Here is a 21,941-nt window from a genome sequence, read left to right as displayed (position 1 = left end):
GTGGCAGTGTCCCCCAGCTTAAATGTCAGCCCTGGGTTCTCAGGATCCCCCAAGCTCCCTTACCTAGGAGCTGTCCTAGCATCCCACTCCTGCCCACCCCACCCACCCGGCAAGCTCTGAGTTGAGTGTGTTGGGGAAGCGGGAGTGGGCCTTTGGGGACTGCTCTTCTCCTTGCTCCCTGAGATCATGGCCCTTCCAGGAGCCATCAACAGTTCGCTCATCGCCTAGAGCTCCTTAGAATTCTCTCCCTGCATTGGGCTGAAAGCAAAAGCACGAGACCCAGATCTTTGGAATCCTCCCTTGTTAGTGCCACTCTGGTTGGTGTCTCCCTACAGTGTGAGTCCTCAAAGCTCTCCTGAAGCTGGTACCCTTCCTTCCCCATATCAGAGTGGAAACCCTGGGCTACTCCCCTCCTACTCCAGAGACAGGCCTTGCCAGGAATAAACCTTTGCCTCTGGCAGAATGATAGTCAGAGTGGGGGATCCTTGAGAGGAGTGAGGACAGGGTCAGCCACTTTTTCCCTCTCCGTGCAGCAAGTTAAGAGGCACTCACATTCTCCAACTTCACTTTATTGGAAGAGGCAACAGCAGCTGTAGCCCCAGGGCCTAACCTGGATCGGGGTGAAGTAGGGGCTGTACAGGATGAATTTTAAATGCTAGGAAAGAATTCACTGGTTCCTCCAGTTCACAGGAAGGCCGCCATGACTAGAGCCTGGAGCCTGAAAATGGAGATGAGGGGAAGAGGGGATGGCTAGAGAAGTCAGGACAGAGGACCAGCGCCTACCCCATCCTAATGTCTCTTCTCCTGCCTAGATGGGCTCCTTCTGTTTCTGTTTTCTCCCTCGGAAAAAGCCAGGGTTTCCCTTCTGTTTTCTGCTTTCCATACCTCGGAGCTGCGTCTAGTGAAACTGTTCCCTAGCTCCCGGCAAAAGAGAGGGCATGACCTCCGCCCCTGTCCTGGCTTTCACATGCCTGCACACGGATGCTTCCCGCTCTGCGCTTCCTCTGCTCCCCAGCCGCTTATACCCTGGAGCAGCAAGAGTCCGCCCACTAAGGCCACCTCCGAGAGGGGGAGGGTCCGCTCCACCGCCAGGTTCTCGAAGGATGGGGTGGCGCCTTGGGTGGGGCCAGGTGAAGGTGGGTGAGGAGAGGAGCGGAGGCGAAGGGCGAGCAGGGATGTGGGGGATGAGGCCCGGCTCAGTCCGGGTAGATGATGAAGCCAGAGAAGGTGCTGTACTTGTTGGTGTTACCGCCATGCACCTTCCCGCCGTCCAGCTTGATGAAGACTTCATCTCCCACATCCAAGTGCAGGATGACGCTGTTGCTGGCGTAGTCGTAGTTCTGGTCCGCATCCTGAGCAATGGCGCTGGCTCGGACCTAGTGACGGAGAACAGAACAACCCACTCACGCCCTGTGCCAAGTTGGGGTGACGAGGGGTCGGCCGAGGAGGTGCAGCTGGGTCTGTGAAGGAGACGTGAGGGTAGAAGGCTGCAGGGATTGGGAAGGACAAGGTGCTTCGCAGGCACTGCCATTCACTAGGTGCTGTGACTGGGGCAAGTTTCATGCCTTCTCTGGTCCTGTTTGAGCTATAAGGTGGAAGGTAGGAACAGAGCCTTCCTCATAAGGTTATAGGATTAAGTGAGTGTGAAGTGTGTTAGAACAGTGCTTTGCACAAAGCTGTATAGGTTTTGCTATTATTATTGTCATTAAAAAAATAAAATTAGCCTAAAGGATAATTTCAAGATTCTGAACCCTCTCTGATCTCCTAAATTTGCATTCCGTTCCTCCAGTGATAGAGCACAGGCGTGTCTGTGCGTACGCAAGAGTGCGGGGGCCCTGGGAAGGTGCGATGATGCATTCCTGCCCCTGCTAGATTTCCCCTCCTAGCGCCGGTGGGCGCCCCGATGTGGGGGTCGCCTTCTGCCCCAACAGGTAGACCCTCCTGCCCTTTGGCCTCTGCTGCTGTTCGCCTCTCACTACCAGCCCCCTCTCCAGCCCCCCTTTTCCTGTCCCGCGGGGGTTGGTTATTAACTCATTAATTATTCATCATTATTCTAATCACTATTTACCTTCCCCAGGGCCGCAGCGCCCGCACCACGGAATACAGAGTGGGAGCCACGCAGCCCCCGCCTCCTCGGAAACCGACACATTCTAGATACAGACTACCCACCTTGCCCCTCACAGACACCTGGCATGGACCACACACACACCTGCACAGTGCCACATGCAGGTAGACACCCCTTTACTCGCACACCTTTGCACCCCGCACCCACAGACACACTTGCATCACGCACTAACACTAATTCTCGTACACAATACACTATCTCACTCCCATATATGGACACATATACACTCTCAATCCCTTTCCCTGGGTTCCCGGGGCATCTCTGCTGGGAGGAGACCCCAGTGCAGTGTCCGCGGGTCTTGGAGGGAGGCTGCTGCAGCAAGACCTGGGGTTCTGACAGCTGGGATGAGCAGGCCGGATGCGACACGGTCAAACCACCCCATCGCACACAGGCATTTAGGAGGTCACAGCTCAGCCCCAACCTTACACCCTGCAGCTTACAGGGGCCCAGGCACCTTTCCCCACCTCCACCACTGTGGCCTCTCTCTTCCTCTATGCATGTCGTGGACCTTGAACTGAGTCTTTGAGGCTTTTCTCCCAAGCCAAGACAGTAGTGACTCCGACTCAGATCACAGGGGCAGGGACTAGGCCAGGGTCCAAGGCTTCTGCTTTATCTGTCCTTTGCCTCTTTCTTTTTCCCATATTCATTCCGGCAAGCCACCTGGCTGACCCCTAAGCTGCCACACCATTTTTCACCTCTGCCTACCGACTCAGTATTAGCTGAGGGTAAGGCCCACTATAGAAATGGTCCCAAGCCCAGGAGCTAGCAATAAGAGCTGCTTGGAAAATGAGCGAATGTTTTCTTTCTTTTTTACCTTTTTCTCAAAAAGCCAAGTTTAATGCCCCACACAGGAACAGCTACCTACTGCCACTGCCTTAAACCCAGATTCCATTCTATTTTGAAGGAGCCAGATTCCAGTCAGTCACCCACAGAGCAGCTGGGAAACCAGAAGGTCAGAAGACCTACCCAAGACAGGACGAGAAAAGAAGCTAACTGCAGCGTGAAATACCGAAGAGGTTGGATGTACAGTTGTCTACAGTTGGAGTGTGAAGGAGCGGCTGCAGCGATAGTAGTAAGCTCTGAGTCCTCAGGTACTTATTCTGAGGTACCATTCCTAATGCCCTGTGAGACCCTGGGCAGGTCGTTTCCTTTCTCTGGCCCCCAATTCCTCTTTAGCTAAATGACGTGATTTCTAAGTTCTTGGCCACCTGGCCTTCTTGGACTTAGTGACCCTATTTGGGAAAGAGGTTCGGGTCGCGTAATGAGTGCAGAGAGATTTAGGAAGCTACCAGGTCTGGAGCTAGGTGGGGGAGGGGCATCTCACCTGTCCATTCTTCATCAAGTCAGCCCACATGCTGGTGCCGTCACCGCCGCGCATGAGCACATGGTAAGCGAAGAAGTAGACACCTGGCATGGGGCAGGTGAACTTGCCACTGGCCGCCTCGTAAGCGTTGCCCACGTTGGTCACCACGTCGTCGAAACGCAGCACCTCGTAACCCTCGTGTGGCCGCCGCAGACCAGCGTAGAAAGCTATTCGAGGCACGTAGCCGGCAGGGGGCGCCACCCCGCCGGGACCTGGGCCGGGAGGGCCCGGGGGACCTGGCCTGCCCGGCTCTCCTGGAGGTCCTCTGGGGCCTGGCGGTCCTGGGGGCCCTCGCAGACCTGCCTTCCCCCGCCGGCCCACCTCTCCCTTGGCTCCCGGAGGGAAGGGGGTCACGGAGGCGGTCGCGCCGTCGGATCCTGTGCCCCGAGGCCCATGCGGGTCGCACACCATGCGGCAGCGACCCAGCATCTCGTAGTGTGCCGGCCCGCGGGAGCTGTGCACTAGCAGCGGAATGGCCACCAGCAGCAGCAGCACCATGGCCACCCCGACGGCCGCGCCCGCCACCCGCTTGCGGCGGCTCAGCCGCGACGCGGCCAGGGCCAGCAAATCCTCCTCACTCTTGGGCGCAATGGCGGCGGAGGCCCGGAGCTCTCCACGGACCCCGGAGGCGGTGGCCGGGCTCGGGCCTGGATCGGGATCCCCCCGACGGCTGCTCCCGGCACCCCCGCCCCTGCGGGCTCCCGCCTCAGTGCTGCGGTTCCCCAAACCTTCCGTCAAGGCGGAGGTCCCCGCGTGAGTTGAGCCAGGGGCAGCTCCCGACGGTTCAGAGTCCGTGGTCCTCTGTTACCCTCCTGTTCAGTCTAACACTCTCGTGCGCCTGAAATCGGTAGCTTCTCGGACGGCTGGTTTCTTACAGATCTAGGATGCCTGCTCTCCGGACAGCTGCTTTCTCAAGGATGGCGGCGCCTAAGTCCCCTGCTACCCAGACGGATCGCTCTCTGCCGGAGCTGGGACTACTCTCCGCGCTCTGGACGTCCCAGGCTCTGCGCTGCGAGTGGCGCCCACCGGACACGACCTCCTGGTAGGTTTGCGCCCTGGCTCTTGGCGAGCACTGACCCACCTTTCTACCCCAGCCGCGGCCCCAGCCCCTGCTGGTGCCCTGGCCCCACGTCTCTCTCCAGCCAGCGCTCTCCCTCTCTGCGTCCCTAACCTTCCTCCCCTCCCTCCCGGGGCGGCAGTGCGGGTGGTGTGAGCAGCCGCGCGGCGAGAGCCGCTATAAGCGGCCGGGGGCGGAGCGACCCCTGGCGCCCAGAGAAGGAAGCGCGGAGGCGGGGCAGGCAGCGGCCCCCACCCGCATCCCTCTACTCTCTGTTCCTTCCCAGCTCTAAACCAATACTGCAGGGATTCATTGCCCCCACCCTATGCTTACTTTCACCCTCTTCCCTGAGTTTGGTATTCCCAGAGCCCAGAGTAGGCCAGAAACAGCGGTGGGGTAAAAGGGGTTGAGATACATACAGAAAACAGGTGGATTCCTGAGCTAAAAAGAATCCTCCCTGTCTCCCCCACCAAATAAATAAATAAATAAATAAATAAATAAATAAATAAATAAATAAATAAATAAATAAATAAATAAATAAATAAATAAATAAATAAATAAGAAGAAAGAAAAAAAAAACCTCACAAACAAACAAGAAGGGCGAGAAAAAAAATAGAAATTTGCTACCCCATGTCCCTCAGTGCCAATGACCCAATAATGTATGGTAAAGGATTCAACGGGTATGTGTTGGTTTGAACTAGAAGAGGCAAATCTCCAGGCACTCCTACCCTCGACCCCCAGTGTTGAGGGGCGCAGAGCAATCGAGAGAGTGAGGGAGCTAGAGAGTGAGAAAACAGATCAGCCTGGGGAGTGAGCAGGAAACCGACAGGAAAGCCGAGAAGGAGCTACAGAGAAATCAGAGACGAAAGCCAGATAGAGATGCAGAGACAGAGATAAAGCTTGGAAAAGAGACTAACTGACAGCCCCAGAGGGGGAGAGGGAGAGACAGAGACGGAGAGAGAGAGACGGGAGCCAAGACAGGTTGACAGATCGAGAGAGAAATGTAAATGGCGCGCTGCAGAGAGACACCCAGGTCCGTGTTCGGACTTCAATGTGACATATCAACTGTGGGGAAGACGCGGAGGCGGGGCGGTTCTTCCAGCAGTGTGGTAGGCTCTGGGCCTGTGCATTGTGACAGTGTGCTGGCAAGTGTGGACGTGTCCATGGGACCCTGGCCTTGTGTGTCCCTGGGTGAGTGGGATTGTGGACTGTGCTGTTGTCTTTGTGTGTGTATGTGTGAGGGCTGTTTAAAGGGAGGTTTTGCATTTGTCTTCTTCTTAGTTCCTAAATGTGGGACCCCACGAATGTCATCTCTTCCACCTCAGGACTGAAGAGGAGAGTCTACTAGGGAGAAAGTCAGAAGGCAGTTCTTGCCCTGCCACCCTTGTCCTGGTCCCAGACCTTGTCTAGCCCCAGGATCTCTGCCCCTTCACTCTTCCTCACAGGTCTGTGGTTAGAGAGAAACTCATAGAGATTGGACCCCACGTAATAAATATTTGGGGGAGGGATTTGAAATTGTTTATGCAAATAACATAACTACAATGCAGATTAAGTGCTCGGAACCCTCCTGTGAGAGGTGACTGTGTCTGTCATTTGAGTGACCAAGAGGAAACACAAGCTTTGATAGATCCTTCTCTATGAGGGATCTTCATCCTTCCTCAGGGTCTGACCCCTCTGGGGGCAATTTCTTGCTCACAGGAACCCCAGGGCCAGAGGCAAAAGTAGGTTGTTTGGAGACCCTGGAGGTGGACAGCTGCAAAGGATCTCTTAGAGACGAGGATAAGCCAGTACTGTGATATGTAAGAGTACATTGTGTAAAATGGAGAGCACCGAGCACATCAGGGCATAATTATTGGGTGGAAGGTGATTCCCTCATCTCCTGTTTCCCTTCCCTGCACCTCCCAGCCCATAATGGTGCAGGAAAAAACAGGTTGCTGAGACTGGGCCTGTGTGGAGGGAGGCCCCTACATGCTTGAAAGGGTTGGGAGAAAAAGGATTGGCAGTCAGTGGGGGAGGGGCCTCCTCCAACCATAAATACAAATTTTATTCAAGGTCTTTGTCGCCATTTGTCTTCCTCGGGGGGCTGAGGGCCATGTCGGCCCCATGCATGTCTAATTCTGAATCTGCTCCCCCAGCTGGATGATGGATGGATCAGAGACAGAGAGCAGGCCAGGGTTCACCCTGGCCTCCTCTGCCTGATCCCCAAGCCCCATCGACCTCAGGTCCTGCCACCCCTCTCCTCCCCCCTCTCCCCCCATGTACACACTGAAGGTCCTCTCTGCTCAGCCCGGCCCCCCACCCCCTCTCCTACTCACCCAGGTCCCAGCCCTCTTCTCTCTGGAGCTTCCCTTCTCCTCCCATCCCCAGCCCAGGCTCTGAGTTTCAGTGACCAGCAGGGCTGCAGGCGGCAGCGGGTGTGTGTGGTGGGGGAAGCGGGCTTGGCTCACAGGGAGCTGAGGGGCCAGCTCCATGAATTTATTCATGTTCTGTTGCTCTTTCCCCACACTCCGGAATGAAGCTGCCAGCTCACCAGGTCCTTATTGCTTCCCCTGCAGCTGTCACATTCGGCCAAGGAGGGACCTGGGCAGGGTCAAGGCCAGCCAGTGCTCCTGGGGCCAGAAGCCAAGGGTCTGGGCTCAAGAGGAAATACGGGGGCCCAGGCTGGGGTCTGGGACAATTTACCCAGAGCTCCTTGGGCAGCCAAACTGGGAGGCCTCAGAGGGATGGTATGGTTTGGAATGGGAAGTAGACTGAGAGCTGTGCTGCAGGACACAGAAGGGGCAGTGGAGGTGGGGACAAGGCTGATGGGGAGGAGGGGAGAAGAGAGAAAGCCTTTAAGTCCCTTAGGCTCCCTGATTTAAAAGCACAGCCCAGTCTGAATCCTGCCTTACTGTACTCGGCCCTTAACTCTGCAGTAGCCCTGACCCTAATCCCAAAGTATACACTTGACTCCTCTCCAATCCTAAAATGAATCCTAACTCCATAACTTGACTCTAAATGGAACCCACCCCTACCTGTCCTGTCCTGGAACACAGGGGTGTCCCAAGAATTTCCCCCAGGGCTTACAGCCAGGTGTGTGTCAGAGTTCTGAGGACCAGACTTTAGATTAGCATGTGATTAGCATATGATTTGCATATGATATGTACCTTCTACTCTGAGGAAGTTTTCTTGTTAAAATTTTATGAAGTCTAGCAGAAAGGTCCTGGCTCCTTGAAGTTTTTCTCTTTTGTTCCTTCTCCCACACTCCTTGTCACTGACCTGGACCCCTTCATGGGAAGAAAGGGGGCCGGAGGAAACAAACAATAGAGGACTCACGGGAGGAAAGATCCCAGAAGTGTGATCTGCCCCTGTCACTTACAGTGTAACCTCCGCGGGCCTCAGTTTCCTCATCTGTAAGGGGAGAGGAACCATCTGGCTTATGTTACATTAAGATCTAAAGAAACGTCTTTTTTTCCCCTTGCAATCTCTCCTTCCTCATCTTTTAAGGGCCATTTATAGTGTGGTTCTTTTCCACTCCTCCCTCCTCCCCCCTACACACTGGCTTTCAGCTCCCACAAGTAAGATCACACAGAACTGGATGCAACCTGGGTTGCCTGGTACCAGACCTCTGATTTAAAGAGAAAGGAAATTTGCCCTCCTGAGAGCACAGGGACTAGTACGGAAAGGGAAATAACATTATTATGTGCTTACAGTATTTCAGAGCTTTTATGTTTTGGGTTTTTTGGTCGGGGGAGTAATTAGGTTTGTTTGTTTGTTTGTTTGTTTACAGAGGTACTGGAAATTGAACCTAGCACCTCCTACATGCTAAGCACGTGCTCTACCACTGAGCTATACCCTCCCCCACTCCAGAGCTTTTACCAACAAGTTTTCATTGCATCCTGGAGACACTCCTGAGAGATGGATATATTGTCTCCATTTTACAGATGAGGGAAGGAGGACCCAGAAAGGAAAAATGACTTGTCTTGTATCACCCTGTAAATGGCAGCCCTAGAACTAGAGTTCTGATCTCCTGGTTTCCTTCTCACTGCCCAGAGAAGAGAAATGACACCGGAAGCAGTGGAAGGGTGCGAAAAGCAGGACAGGAGTGGGAAAGAGAGATCTGAATGGGTCTCAGGGGAGACCTATGCGTGTGAGGCCAACAGGGCAGGCAGGACCTTGACTGAACGTGTCCCCCAACCCCCACCTCCAGCGCTGTGGAGCCTAACACCCAATAGGTGCTCAGTTGTTGGCTAATGGATATTGGATGTTTGGCCGAAGTTAGCTGAGGAGAAGTCACTTAGTTCAGTCGGAAGAGGAGAGAAAAGAGAAAAGGGAGGGAGAAGGAAATGAGGGAATCGCAGAAAAAAAATGTGCTCAAGATGCCAAAGGCAGGAAAGCCGAGGACGTCTCTCCTCCCACCACCGAGGGGAAAACAGTCACGGCCCAAGAGCCCGCACGCACTTTGCCTTCTCTCTCAGAAGGTCGACAGGCCTCAGCGACCCGCCAGAGGGCAAGTCCGCCGCCCGGCCCAGGGCTTCCATTCATCCGCCGCACGGATCCCCTGGCATCGCAGCTCCGTGCAGACTTAGGTTCAAAGGGCAGCCACCAGAGCTCACAAGGCTGAGAACAGGCTCCTGGCTCCACAGAGAATGGGTAGAGATTGCTTCCAACGTCAGGCCAGATCACGCAGATTAACTTCCGCAGCCCTTGACCCCTGGCCAGGTGCGGCTCCTCGCCCTAGCCCCTCTCTCCACCCTCTTTTCCCTCCCCCTCGCCCCCATCGTCCTCCAGCTCCAGCCTCCAGTTAATGAAATGTGGCGAGCGGCCGCACAGAGAGCTGTCAGACCCCTCATTTCTCCGGTGGGATATTGGATCCCGCGCTGAGACCGACAGGTGAGCAGAGGAGGCGGGGGGTGGGGTGGGGAGCCGAGGGCGGGGCTTGGGCTTGTGAAAGCCGGGAGCCCAAGAGGCAGTGCGAGGCTGTAATCTTCGAAGGCTCAGCTAAACGAGGTTGGCCCTAGGATGCTTTCTGCCCCTAGCTCTTTCTTCTTCTCCAGCAAGCGGGAGACTTCACGAACCCCCACACCCACCTGACCCAGGGACCGACCTAGACTCCTGGTCCCGCACCGTAGGCCAGCCTGGCTCCCATGTGCGCCTCGTGCAGCGGTTCTGAGCCGGCGGCCGCGGCCCCTTACTTCCCCCTACCTCTTTCCATCCCTTCCTTCTTTCTCCCCCTCCTTCCCGCGCTCCCTCCCCGGCGGCCGCGGCCTTTATTAGGGATTCCACGGCTGTCGGTCCCGCCATCCATCCTGTCCGCCGGCAATTAGGCGGCCAGACAAAGAGCAGCTTCGGATGGATGAGGGTCCCGGCGGATCGGAAATGTGAAGGGTCAGCGCTGCCGCCCGCGGCGCACCCCGCTCCCTCTCCGCATAATCGCCGGCCGCCCGTCACTCAGCCTGCCGCCAGAGGAGCTCCGGGGCCCGGGCTGGGGGAGGGTGGGGGTGGGACAGCAGCCTAGGCTCCTAGGGCAGGGCGAGGGCAGACCTGCAACAGGGGCGCCTCCTGCGGGAGAATGGAGGACTGCGGAAGGCCGGAGGTGCGGGAGGCCAGAGTCACGGGAGGAAAGAGAGGGCAGTATATGGCCCCCATCGTTCACTGAAGGCGGACTGGGGACGGCTGCCTGGGGGCTTCCAGTGCGGAAGCCGGGACTAGCTGTGAGTGAGAGGAGACTGGTGGCCCAGGCGCCGCCTGCTGGGAGTCTGAGGGACGAAGCCCAAGAGTGTCCCGTCTGTAGAAGTGGGACAGAGCCCAGGACAAGCCCTCTAAGGATCTCTAGACTGGTGCGCCTCCCATTGAAATAAAATGATACTGTGCTTCTATTCTCGGTCTCTTAAGTGAAATCCAACCCATGCACATCAAATCCAGAAAGGCTCCAAGGCTGGGCGACCCCAAATGGAGGCAGAGGAAGTTCAAGGAGCCCAGGTTTTACTGCGGATTCTTTGGCGCTAGCTCCTAGCTTACAAATCAACATCTCAATCTGACAATTAGTAGTGGAGGTGGAGGGAGAGGGGGTCTCGCCGCCTGGGCCGCGTAGCCCTCCCGGCAGGCGCAGAGAGGTGGGCGGTGCTGGCAGTGATGAACGATTCCAGGGGAGCCCGGGGCCCGGAGCGCGCATTCATTACTCGACTGACAGGCGGGCGGCGGGCCGCGAGTGGACGTGCCGGGAAAGAGACAGTGACAGGAGGGGAAATAAGGGAGGCGTATAACAGCTCCACTGCCCGGTCAGCTCCCGGTTCCTTGCCTCGACCCTGGTACTTGACTTCCTCGAGATTGGCCTTTTAGTTGCTGGAGCTGGCCCTGGTTGCAGAATTTGGGGAGCAGGGACAGGGACCTAAGCCCTCTGCTCAGATAAGGCGATTTAACGTCTAAGATGTCAAGAAAGGGTGTAGACAGGCTTTAAGACTAGGCGCTTTGGCCTGACCTAGGAGGAATTGTGCGTGTCTGTGCGCATAGAGGTGGTGTATGTGACAGGGATTGATGCGTGTTGGTCGCATGTGGGGGTCAGTGACTGTGTGTTGTCAGTGGTAGGGATGTGTCGGCCTGATTTTGTCAGTGGAGGTGTGTGATGCTTGTGTCTGAGGATGAGCTGCCTCCTCTCCCTGTATGTCTGTGCCACCCCACCCTACTTGCTGTCAGCTCTCTGTCTCCAATTCTGTAGGAAACAGCAGTGTGCACAGTGACAGCTGAGGTGTGCTGCTGGGGGTGTGGGGGATAGATGTTAACTGTGAGGGTGCTGGTCTGGACAATTGCTCCCTTCACCACCTCCAACCCAAACATCATCCCTTTCCCAAGCTTCCTGAGAGTGGTGGATTTTTTCCAAAGTCTGTAGACCCAGCTGCTAAGTTCTAGAGAAGGAAGCAGTTACTTCCAGAGTTTTCTACAGTCCACATACATATACACACTCACGCAGTCTCCATCACATATACAGTCTCCAATATAAGATGTGATCTCCAGCCCATCTGGCTTCCCAGGCTGGTGGTGGACAGAAAGGAAGAGGTGGATATCCAGAAGGGAGGGGAAGGCCATCAGACCTCCAAGAGAGCCCACCTCTTTTGGGGCTGGGTTTGTGGCTTCTGGGACCCTTACTTTTTGGATTTCAGGTCCAGTTGCTAGTTGACACTTTGGGAAGATAATGCTAATTACATTCTAATTCCTCTCCCTAAATAACTCTCTTCACTTGGTGTGTCTTTCAGCCCCTTCCATGTGCCTTACTCTTCTTTATACATAGGGTATCTCCTGGAGCCTCTGTATCTGTGTCTCTACACCCCTCATTGTGTCTGTATGCCTCCACATTTAGGAATCTCCTCCAAATTTGTCTCCCTACGTTTAGGGGGTCTTTCTTTGTTCCTCTGGGGCTTCTCTTTCTGGGAATACCCCACCGCAACAGTGCGGTCCATGGAGATGGGGAGGAGGAGTAGGGCTTCCTTCCTACCCTCATCCAGAGGTGACTGCAACCTAAGGATAAGCAGCTAGTGTCAGGGCCCGGCCATGGCCGGGTCGCTTCTCATTCAGGGCACAGGCACCTGGTCGATGCCCCTCTGTCTGCCCCCCACCCCCAAGCGGCCCTCCTCCAAATCCACCCCCCGCCCCCTCCACCCGCCTGGAAAAGGCAAATTTGACATTTTTAAATCCCGAGCCTTAGAGGGATCGATGCGGCCCAGAGGCCCCGCCCGGGGTCGATATTCCTGATTGGGAAGCGGCCGTTGCGCGGAGCCCGCGTGTAAATCACCCGGACTGGGGGAGGGGGCGCGGGAGCCAACTGCGTCCCAGGCGCGCAGAGCCAGGCGGGGTCCCGGCCCTGGCCCCGGCCCCGGCCCAACCCTAGGGCAATGGAATGAGGAGACAGACAGGCCTTAGAGATTCAGAGACAAGCCTGCCCATGGCCCCTCTCTCCCCCGCCCAGCTCTGATAACTCTGCGGGCCGGCTCCGGTCTCGCTTCAGCGGCCGCCACCCTCCGTTGCCCCTGGAGCCGCCGGGGAGACCGGTGTCGGAGCCAGCCATGCGGCGGCTCCTCTCCGGCCGCTCCCGCGGGGCCTGGGCTTCGGCGGCGGCTGTCACGAAGCCGACAGGCCGGCCCGGCCGGTAAGGGGAGGGTGGCGGGGGAGAGGCGGGGGTGGATGGGGGAGGCTGGCGCGGATCTGGCTCACAGTGGGCGCGCAACAGATGTTTGCGGAATTGAGGGACAGCAAGGTGGCTTGGGCACCGGGCGGCGCGGAGCTTGGGCTGGAGGACGCAGGCGGGGCAAGGGGCGGCCCAGACCTGTTGAGGGTGGGAGTCTGGTCATCCAGCAGGGTTGAGCCTGCACCCGAGGGCGGTCTGGGGAGAATGAGCTGGATAGACCCCCTCTCCATGTGACCAGGGTAGCAGACAACAAAAGAGAATGGGGCGAGCAGGCAAGTTCGGGCCCCACCTACAGCTGCCTCGCTGCTCCTGCCTTCTAAGCCTCTCAGTTCTCTTTTGGGGAAACTGAGGTACCCGAGGCTGAGAAGGGCCAGGAAGGTTAAAAGCGCTATCAACGATGAGGCTAGGGCAGCAACCATAATTCCTGCGTGGGTCTCAGGATTCACCTGCTTGCCCCAGGCCCGCTTGAAGGTAAATACAACACCAAGGCCCCCACCGCAGCTCAGACCCTCCCCTCCTGCTTCAGCCTGTCAGATCCCCCTACTCCCCACCCTACGCCAGTTTATAGAACAACAATTTGGGGAAAACAATCCGGGCCGAGTGACGGCCCCGTAATTGTGACAAAGTGAGTGCGGGCGGCTGGAGAGAGCGCTAGGGCGGGAGCGCGGCGGGGCGAGGCGGAGGCAGGGGCGCCTCCCGCCCGCCCCGCCGCCCTCTCGTTCTCATTCCGGTCATCTCCCATCCTTCTCCTTGACTCTTCTCCAATTCTTCTTCCCCCGTCTCCTCGCGCCTCCCTTCGCTTGTTCCTCCATCGCTCTTCCCTTTCCTCTTAGTAACGGCTCTTTTCCCGCCACAGCCCCTCCCCCGGAGAGCTTTTCCCTGTCTCAGATCTCCCTCTCTCCTCCGCCCTCCACTTGTTTCTCCATCTTTTCGTCGCGCTTATCGCCCTCGGGGCACTGACTCCACCGCAAAATCGCCTTCTCTCCCTCCCTAGTCCCAGCTTCCTGAGATGGAGCCCTGAGCCCCCTCCCTGTCCCCCACTCTCCGGGAGGCAGGCGCAGCCCGGCACTCCGGGGTTCCTCCGGCCTCAGAGCCAGCGGCGCGCGGAGGCCCCGGGGCCCGGGCGGCCTGCCGCTTCCCTCCCCCTCCCGCAGCTGCCTCCCCCACCCGGCTCTCTGCGCGGGGAGCTAGTTTGTTTGTCCAGCGGCGGCCGCCGCCGCCGCCGGAGCTGTTTGCCGAGCTTAGCGCGCCGCCGCACAGTGCCGGCCCAATTAAGTCTCATTCATTATTCAGCGCCCCGGTCCGCCCCCGCCCCTCAGCTGGCGGCTCCAGCATTGCTTCGGGGCCTTCCCCAGCCCCACAATGTGCCCCGGGGGCAATATGGGGAGCCACATTCCCTCCCCAGGCCAGGATAAGGACTGAGGAGGCTGGGAATGTGGAGGGAACAGAAACATTCTGCTGACTGCTAGGAGGCGACTTGGGTGAAGAACCTCCAGGCCCAGCCCACCCCCAAATCAAGGCTGGGGGACCTTAGAGATCCGAAATTTTCCTTTGCAGAGGAGGAAACAGGCCCAAGAAGCGGCAAGACTTGCCAAGGTCACGTAACAGAATCAAGATTGGAGCCCACGACATTGAAATGAAGGCATCTTGCATCCCAGGTCCATCCCAGCATCGAGGCGGGAGGATGTGGACTATTCTCATGCTGGGGAAGCCCTCGCCCCCATCCCTTTTGCTTCTGGTTCTCCCTCTCGCCAAAGTCAGCGAGATACAGCGGACATGGGTTCCTGAGGGATAAGGGGGCTCCTCAGGTCTCAGGCTCAAATCTAGGATCTAGATGTAGTGCCCCTGACTGGCAGGCCTGGAGGCAGGGCAGTGAGGCAAACTCGGGGAAAGAGACCCTCTCTGCAGCCTGTCTGTCGGTGTCTCTGCCTTAGAGGAACTGGAAGTGGACCCATCCAAGACAGCCTTGAAGAGCAATGGAGTAGGGAGAGAGGAGTGCAGCCCGAGGTGAGAAAGGAGACACATTCTCATTTGTAGGAGTGGAAAGGGGGCGATCAGGGGCGGTTTTTTGCGTTTATGGGGAACCGCCCTGGGCTGCTTTTTGCGGGGCCGTCTGGACAAGGTGAGTCTAGGGGACCCGCCCGGCACCACCCGTCCGTAAACGGCAACGCCACCTGGTGGTCGTGGTGCCGCAGTGCAGGCGTTCTCGGCCTGGAGTGGGGCGCTGTGCCAGCCGTGTTGAACCTGGGGACACTGAATACGCCGGGAAAACCTTAAACCGAGTTTACCCGAGAGGGCTGGCGAGAGGAGCCCCAGCCTGAAAAATGATCCCTAAGGGTCCAGGAAGGGCCTTGGGGAGGGGCCTGACCAGGACGGCCCGACTTCCGTGATACAGCAAACACAGAAAGACAAAGTCCATTTGGATGGAAGTGGGAGCGGAATGAGAGGGGCCATTTTGACTCTGTGGTCAAAGAAAATGACTGATCTGATGAGGTCTGGGAGCCGAGGTCCCCAGGTACGGCTGCTCACCCTGGGACTAGCAGGTACTAGCTGGTGGTCATGAGGTGCACTCTGTGTAGAGGGGAGAGACTGGCAGGCACTTTTTGGCATCTGGTTTGATATTCTGGGAATTAACCTGGCCGCTCTGGAGAGAATTTCCAAGTCTGCGCCGAAAGTTGGTGGTTGAATTGTGAAGTGCCAGGGTCTAAGTCAAAATGTAGTTTTCCAGAGCTGGAGGGAATTCAGGACCTCTTTCAAGTTTGACTTGTGGGAAGATTTCCTGATCTGGGGAGATGGGAGGCTGCAGAGGGATAAAACCTCAGCCAAGTGTCTGAGGGCAGCAGTAGTGGGAATTGGGGTGGGGGCAGGGGTGCTGTGTGACAGAGGACTTTAAAAACGTGTAGGAACTTTAAAAGGGCATTGTATCCATCCAGATTCACTCCACCCCACCCCACCCCCCACCCCCAATGCATGAGTTAATTCGGGAGGTCGGTGGTCTGAGGGGAGGTCTGAAATTTAAGCTTCTGCCTTTTTGTCTGTGTGCTGGGTTCTCAGTTACTCAACTGAAAGCATTTAAAACATTCTCCCCTAAATTTGGAGTCAGTGTGGTTGTGAAAAACAGAGATGAGGTGCTAGACCAAAGGGTATGGGAGAAGCAGAATTTCAGAGACACTCAGGAAGATCTGGACTTGATTAATATTGGAAGGAGAAAGGGTTACTGTGCTGGGAAACTGGATATAGTCTTACAACTGCTTTTTTCCATGTCTTAGGGTCTAAGGATAACTCTGGGGCCGTGATTCTCACAGAGGATCCCAGATTTCTGCATTCTGAGTAATGTCAGGTGCCACTGGACTTGTTCTGAGACCCTTTCCCTAGAGGATGGCCAAGGGGCTCTTGATGACCTATGTCCTCTGGGCTGTAGGGGGCCCTGTTGGGCTCCACCACCTGTACCTGGGGCGGGACAGCCATGCATTGCTCTGGATGCTTACCCTGGGGGGGGGGGACTAGGCTGGCTCTGGGAGTTCTGGAAGCTCCCAAGTTTTGTTGCTCAGGCCAACAGAGCCCAGGGGCAGAGGCAGAGCTCAGGAGGGGGGACACCCCCTCTGAGTCCCATTCGCTTTGCTGCCCAGATGATAGTGGGCATCTATTTTGGCCTTGTGGCTCTCATTAGCCTTTCTTTCATGGCCAGCTTCTATATTGTAGGCCTCCCACTGGCAGTTGGCTTAGGGGTCCTGCTGGTGGCTGCTGTTGGCAACCAGACCTCAGACTTTAAGAACACTCTAGGGGTGGCATTTCTTACTTCCCCTATCTTCTATGGCCGCCCCATAGCCATCCTGCCCATCAGCTTGGCTGCCAGCATCACAGCCCAGAAGCATCGCCGATACAAATCTTCACTTGGGTCAGAGACGCTCAGTGTGCGGCTCTACCGCCTGGGCTTGGCTTACCTTGCTTTCACAGGCCCGCTAGCGTACAGCGCCCTCTACAGCACAGCTGCCACCCTCAGCTATGGGGCGGAGACCCTAGGCTCCTTGAGTTGGTTCAGCTTCTTCCCCCTCTTTGGCCGCCTGATGGAGTCTGTCCTCCTTCTGCCTTACCGAGTCTGGAGGCTATGGCTTCAGCAGCAGCTACTTCCTGGAGTGGGAGAAGCTGTACGAGTTTGTTCACAGTTTTCAGGATGAGAAGTATCAGCTGGCTCGCCAGGTAAGGTTTTCTCCTCTCTCAGTCCTGTCTGGGTCGGCTCCGGGGGTTAGGCTAAGCCTTATTGGAGCTGGTGCCCCTTATGTGGAAATACTGTTTTCATGTCTGCTGGGTCAGGCCCCAGAAGGATGTTCTAGCCTGTTTGGGCTTCTGTGTGCAATGAATGAAGGTGCAGAGCTCTAATAGGGAGCAGAAAAAGGTATGTCTATATCATTTACCTTTGCTCGAGGTACAACATATATAAAGTACACTAATTTTTTGTATACACCTATGTAACTACCACTCAGATCAAGGTATAGAATATTTCCAGTAGTAAGAAGGTTTCTTGGGGGAGCATATAGCTCAATGGTAGAGCGCATGCTTAGCATGCAGGAGGTCTTGGGTTCAATCCCCAGTACCTCCATTAAAAGAAAAAAAAGGTTTACTTATGCCCCTTTCCAATCCCCTCCTGGGAGGGGTACCTCTTTTCTGACTTCTGTCACCATAGATTAGCTTTGTCTATTCTTGGGCTTCGTATAAATGGAACCATTCAGTGTGTACTCTTTTGTGTCTGACTTCTTTCATTGAATATTATGTTTGTGAGATTTATTCATACTGTTGCACGGGATTATAAATGGTTTGTTTTCATTGTTGTGTAGTTTCCCATTGTAAGAATATACCACAATGTATCTATCTATTCTGTTGTTAGTGAACATTTGGGTTGTTCCCAGTTTGGGGCTATTCTGAATAAAGCTGCTACGAACATTCTCGTACATGTCTTTGGTGAACATATATGCTTATTTCTCTTGCGAGGAGGACATCTTATCAGAGATGCCAAGTTCCAGGTTGGAAAATGGGTATCTGTGATTAAAGGCAAATCCTGGTTCTTGCCATGCGATCCAGAGAGTGTCTGTGTTTCAAAAGGCTGGAATTCTAATCTGAGGCTCTGGGCATTTTTGACCAGTAAGTGGAAGCCAATTCCAGCATGATTTAGGAAGGGAGCAGGGAGAGGCCCAGATGCCCTGACAACTCATGAGGTTCTAATTTGTTAGTTTCTGTTTCCTGAAGGTTTTGGGTGTCTCAGAGGGGGCAACAAATGAACAAATACATCGCAGATACCGAGAGCTAGTGAAGATCTGGCACCCTGACGACAACCGGCACCAGACAGAGGATGCTCAGAGGCACTTCCTGGAGATCCAGGCTGTGTATGAAGCCCTGAATCAGCTCAGGAAGCCCAGGGGTTCCTGAAGGTGAGAAGAAACTTCCCCTTGAGGATAGACTCTTCCTGGCAGAGCTGGGGAGCTTGTCCTAGCCCAGCTTTGTCTACTTGGGGCATCCTAACAATGTTAAAGAAACTGCCATTTGCAGCAGAAATGAGAAAACCTTAGAGGTGAGAAAGCTATTGTGATGAAAGAACGTATTTATGTTTTTGAATTTCTGAATTCTTGACTATTATATTCCTGATTATTTTTTTCTTAAAACCAGATAGTCAAATGAAAGACGTATTATAAAACCAACAAAATATCTTTTAGAGACTATACCACATTATTTCACCCCTGGTCCATTGATGAGTGATGGGGGAAGGTTATTTATCAAATTTTTTTTTAATGTGCCACGTACTGAGTTAGGTGATTGAACGGAAATATAAGATTCTAGTATTTCACAAGCTGTCCTGTGACAAGAGGGATTTGATCTATTCTCTGGACTACCAAGGGGTAAGACTGGGGTTAAATTTCAAAATTTCAGAAAAAATATTTTAATTCCATTTATTAGGAGAGCTTTCTAGGAGCTACACTTTTCCCAAGAAGAAAGAAGCTGCTCTGGGGTAGCGACAGTCCCCTCATCAGAGACTCTTCTGCGTGGTGGGGTATTGTGGAATGCCCTCAAAACCTACATGGGTGTTGGACTGGCTGAATTCTCAGGTCTTCCCAAACCTTGGGATTTAATTCTGAGCTACACATCCTGCTCCCTCTTTGCTTACAGTCCAGTGGGGGAACACAGGTACCAAGTCCACCTCACTCAGTGTTTTGAACTGCGTTCTAAGTGGTGTAACTAGGATGCATTAGAATGTTGCAGAAGAGACAGACGACATTGTTTTATAGGAACTCATGGGAAAATTCATGATTTTATATCTCATACGCCCTTATGAGGACTTTGGGGAAACCCTAGGGAACCAATAGCTTGAATATCTCAAGGGGGCCTTACTTAATTCCCAAGTGTGGAAGAAATAGCCCAGGATGCTTCAGTTTGCAGAGGAAGACTGGAGACCAGGAACATGATGTTAAAATTATGTACCTTTACTCCAGCTTTCTTCCTCTTTTTTATTTGTGGGTGTGTCCCTTACACTTTTTTTTTTCTTTTTTCTGGAAGTTAACTCTGAGTAGTATATATATATTTAACAAGTAGGATTATTTTGGCTAGTGTTCCCTACTAATTAAAAAAATGGTCTGATCAGTTGACAGGAATGAAATTTGTAGATGTTTTTTCTTTGCATCCATATATTAAAAAAATTGTCAATGAATTTATGTACCTTGATTTCAAGACCAAATTAACTTTCTCACCTTTTTAAAGTTGACAGAAATTGATATATATTGCCTTTGAAAAGCATTTATAATTTGTCAGATTATAATGTGGAATTTTAATGAGACATTTTCATAGCTATTAATAATTTGTTAATATGATATGTAGTAGTACATCTGCAAAATGTAAATATATTAAATAACAGTCTATAAGGAAAAAGAGACAAAAAGTGACTGGGGCTTTACTTGATTTGGAAAATTATTTTACTGTTCTCAAATTTTCTTAGGAGTTTTTGTACAAAATATGCAATATTTTAGTTTGTTCAAATGGGAACTGTTGATGAGCAGTCTCTATTTTTCCAACATGAGCCATGCTACAATAAATATCTTTAAATATATGTGCTGGTGTTTTTTAATTTTTTTGACGTGGATTCCAATAAATCATAATGTCGGCTCAAACAGAATGTATGTTTTAAATTTTTATTGATATTGTATCAGGGTACTTTTTGAGAAGATTATAACATCCTACACTTCCACCAGCAGTACAAGTGGCCCTTTCTTTGTAACTGGTATAGACTGTTATCACTCTTTTAAATTTTTCCCACGGTGATGGGTAAGAAATAGTATCTGATGACTCATAGACACAGAATACCAACTTGTGGTTGCCCGGGGGAGGGGGCTGGGAATGGACAGATTGGGAGTTTGAAATCTGTAAATACTGACAGGTATATATAGAATAGATAAACAAGTTTATACTGTATAGCACAGGGAAATATATACAAGATCTTGTGGTAGCCCATGGTGAAAAAGAATGTGACAATAAATATATGTATATTCATGTATGACTGAAAAATTGTGCTCTACACTGGAAATTGACACATTGTAGACTGACTATAACTCAGTAAAATAAAATTTTAAAAAAACACTAAATCACACATACACAAAAGAAGTACTATCTGATGACTTTAATTTGCCTTTCCCTGACTCCTAGTGAAGTTAGCATCTTTTCAAATGTTTATTGGGCACTTGAATTTCCTCTTCAGTGAATTGTCTGATCATGTCATCTACCTATTTTTTTTTTCATCGTGTTCCTACTTGTCTTGGTGAAATCTATTTTCTTGGTATCCTTTCTTGTTAGGAACCTTAGCAGTTTGCCACATGTGTTGTAGATATTTCCCCCCAGTCTATGGCTTGTCTTTTGACTTTAAGCATGAGTTCTAGAGTCAGAAGTATTAGGATTAGGGCTTGAATCTGGTTCCATGATTTTCTAGCTCTGTGATCTTGGGTTTCTTTAGCCACTTAGAGCCTTAGTTTCCTCTAAAGTTGGGATAATAGTATGTACTTTTAAAGGGTTGCTGTGATAAAGAAGCTGGCATATGTAGAGTGAGCAAATGTAACTAGAAGTTCCCTTTCCCCTTTTCAGCCTATGTAAAGAAATAGGGCTTGAGTGTCTAGTGAGTCACTGGTACAGAATGAAGTTTCTATCTATAAGGCTAAATTTTCCTAGAGTATATTAGTGTATTTTGTATTTTAAAAAATTCCTCTTGTTTTCCTGTGTGAATGCTTACAAATGATGGTTAGAAAGAAGTAAATAGGAAGATGGATTGTGTTGTGATGGGGGTAGGTTACAAGTGGTCCTCCCTTCTCTAGACTCTCATGGGTTTTTTGCTTTTTTTTTTTTAATGGAGGTATGCGGAATGGAACTCAGGACCTCGTGCACACTAAGCAGATACTCTACCACTGAACTATACCCTTCCCCTCAGTGCAGGATCATGAGAATAGCTTGCTCAGAGATGACCCTTCTGGTTTTTGATTGAATTAGAAATCCCCTGCCTGTCCCACCTTTGGGACATCCTTAATTGTCATTCTCTTATTAGACTGGAATTTTCTTCCCTGAAATTTATTCCTAGATCTGCCATCTCTTGCTACAAAGAACAAAAACTAACAAAAAACCCTTTCTTGAAAAGAACCTGCCCTTCACCTCATATCCCTCTAAATCTTCCCTTTTCCAGATTAAACATCACCTTGTTTAAGGAAGCACCGTAGTTTGGTAGAAAGAGGATGGATGGAGAAGTGAGGAGATGAGGTTCAGCTTCTGCCTTTTGCGTGACCAGCCTGCTGACTTAGGATGAGGCCACTCTGGGCCTCAGTCTTTTCCTTGTATGGTGAAGAGGTTGGACTCACATGACCTTTAAGATTGCTTTCCACACTGGATTCTGGGCTTTTAACTTCAGCTGAGGCTTCTGTTAAACGGTTTGTTTTGTCATCTTTTCTCTGCCCTCTTGTGGACACTGTCGGGAAGAAAATAAAATGTTTAATTGCTCAAAGGGCAATATAATGACCAATCAGAAATTCACCTGTATCAAACTATTTCCATTTACTCATGTTCTCTTCTAGTCCTCATCCGTAAATGTACATAATTAACTTTACATGATCGAATCATATCAGGGATCTAATTTTGTAGTTTTTTCCCCTCATTGAGACTTTATATATATATAATTACTCAGATATAATTCACATACCATAAAATTCCCCCTTTT

General features: G+C 52.5%; 3 protein-coding genes across 7 annotated transcripts; 2 read left to right on the top strand and 1 right to left on the bottom strand.

The window, feature by feature from the left end:
• Window positions 1-79: 79 nt before the first annotated feature.
• C1QL4 (complement C1q like 4) lies at window positions 80-3,986 on the bottom strand. The gene is made up of 2 exons (XM_010964249.3): window positions 3,450-3,986; window positions 80-1,376 (listed from the first exon to the last, which is right to left on the bottom strand). The coding sequence occupies exons 1-2, from the start codon at window positions 3,984-3,986 to the stop codon at window positions 1,197-1,199; spliced, it is 717 nt and encodes a 238-aa protein (XP_010962551.2). The 3' UTR covers window positions 80-1,196.
• Window positions 3,961-14,668, top strand: LOC123619524 (uncharacterized). 5 transcript variants are annotated; one of them, XR_012510609.1, is made up of 4 exons: window positions 3,961-4,241; window positions 4,366-4,530; window positions 5,827-9,417; window positions 14,264-14,299. XR_012510609.1 is itself a non-coding variant. In XM_074374920.1 (4 exons), exons 1-4 carry the CDS (start codon window positions 3,961-3,963, stop codon window positions 14,499-14,501), a joined length of 786 nt encoding a protein of 261 aa, XP_074231021.1. In that variant the 3' UTR covers window positions 14,502-14,668. The 5 variants fall into 5 exon arrangements, 3 of the variants coding, with proteins under 3 accessions (XP_074231021.1, XP_074231020.1, XP_074231022.1); XR_012510608.1 differs by lacking the exon at window positions 14,264-14,299 and adding an exon at window positions 9,802-9,845; XM_074374920.1 differs by having other exon boundaries at window positions 9,316-9,417; window positions 14,264-14,668.
• Window positions 14,669-14,928: 260 nt separating this feature from the next.
• On the top strand, window positions 14,929-19,799 carry DNAJC22 (DnaJ heat shock protein family (Hsp40) member C22). Its single transcript, XM_074374918.1, is given in 5 exon segments — window positions 14,929-16,193; window positions 16,196-16,814; window positions 16,816-16,906; window positions 17,951-18,132; window positions 18,656-19,799. Coding segments are annotated over 4 exon segments (999 nt in total). The 5' UTR covers window positions 14,929-16,084; the 3' UTR covers window positions 18,131-18,132; window positions 18,656-19,799.
• Window positions 19,800-21,941: the final 2,142 nt, after the last annotated feature.

This window comes from Camelus bactrianus, chromosome 12 (assembly GCF_048773025.1).
Source record: "Camelus bactrianus isolate YW-2024 breed Bactrian camel chromosome 12, ASM4877302v1, whole genome shotgun sequence".
Lineage (NCBI taxonomy): Eukaryota > Metazoa > Chordata > Mammalia > Artiodactyla > Camelidae > Camelus > Camelus bactrianus.
The sequence above is the reverse complement of the archived record's forward strand: the minus strand, read 5'-3'. Positions and strand labels throughout refer to the sequence as shown.

What these genes read in the sequence shown, in the direction of transcription:
- LOC123619524 (XM_074374919.1), top strand. Translation starts at nt 3,961, where the DNA reads ATGGCCACCAGCAGCAGCAGCACCATGGCCACCCCGACGGCCGCGCCC. An exon ending in GTCAAGGCGGAGGTCCCCGC is followed by an intron (nt 4,242 to 4,365) that starts GTGAGTTGAGCC and finishes GGTTTCTTACAG; the next exon opens with ATCTAGGATGCCTGCTCTCC. An exon ending in CCACCGGACACGACCTCCTG is followed by an intron (nt 4,531 to 9,315) that starts GTAGGTTTGCGC and finishes ATCGTCCTCCAG; the next exon opens with CTCCAGCCTCCAGTTAATGA.
- C1QL4 (XM_010964249.3), bottom strand. Translation starts at nt 3,986, where the DNA reads ATGGTGCTGCTGCTGCTGGTGGCCATTCCGCTGCTAGTGCACAGCTCC. An exon ending in ACTTGATGAAGAATGGACAG is followed by an intron (nt 1,377 to 3,449) that starts GTGAGATGCCCC and finishes CTCCGTCACTAG; the next exon opens with GTCCGAGCCAGCGCCATTGC.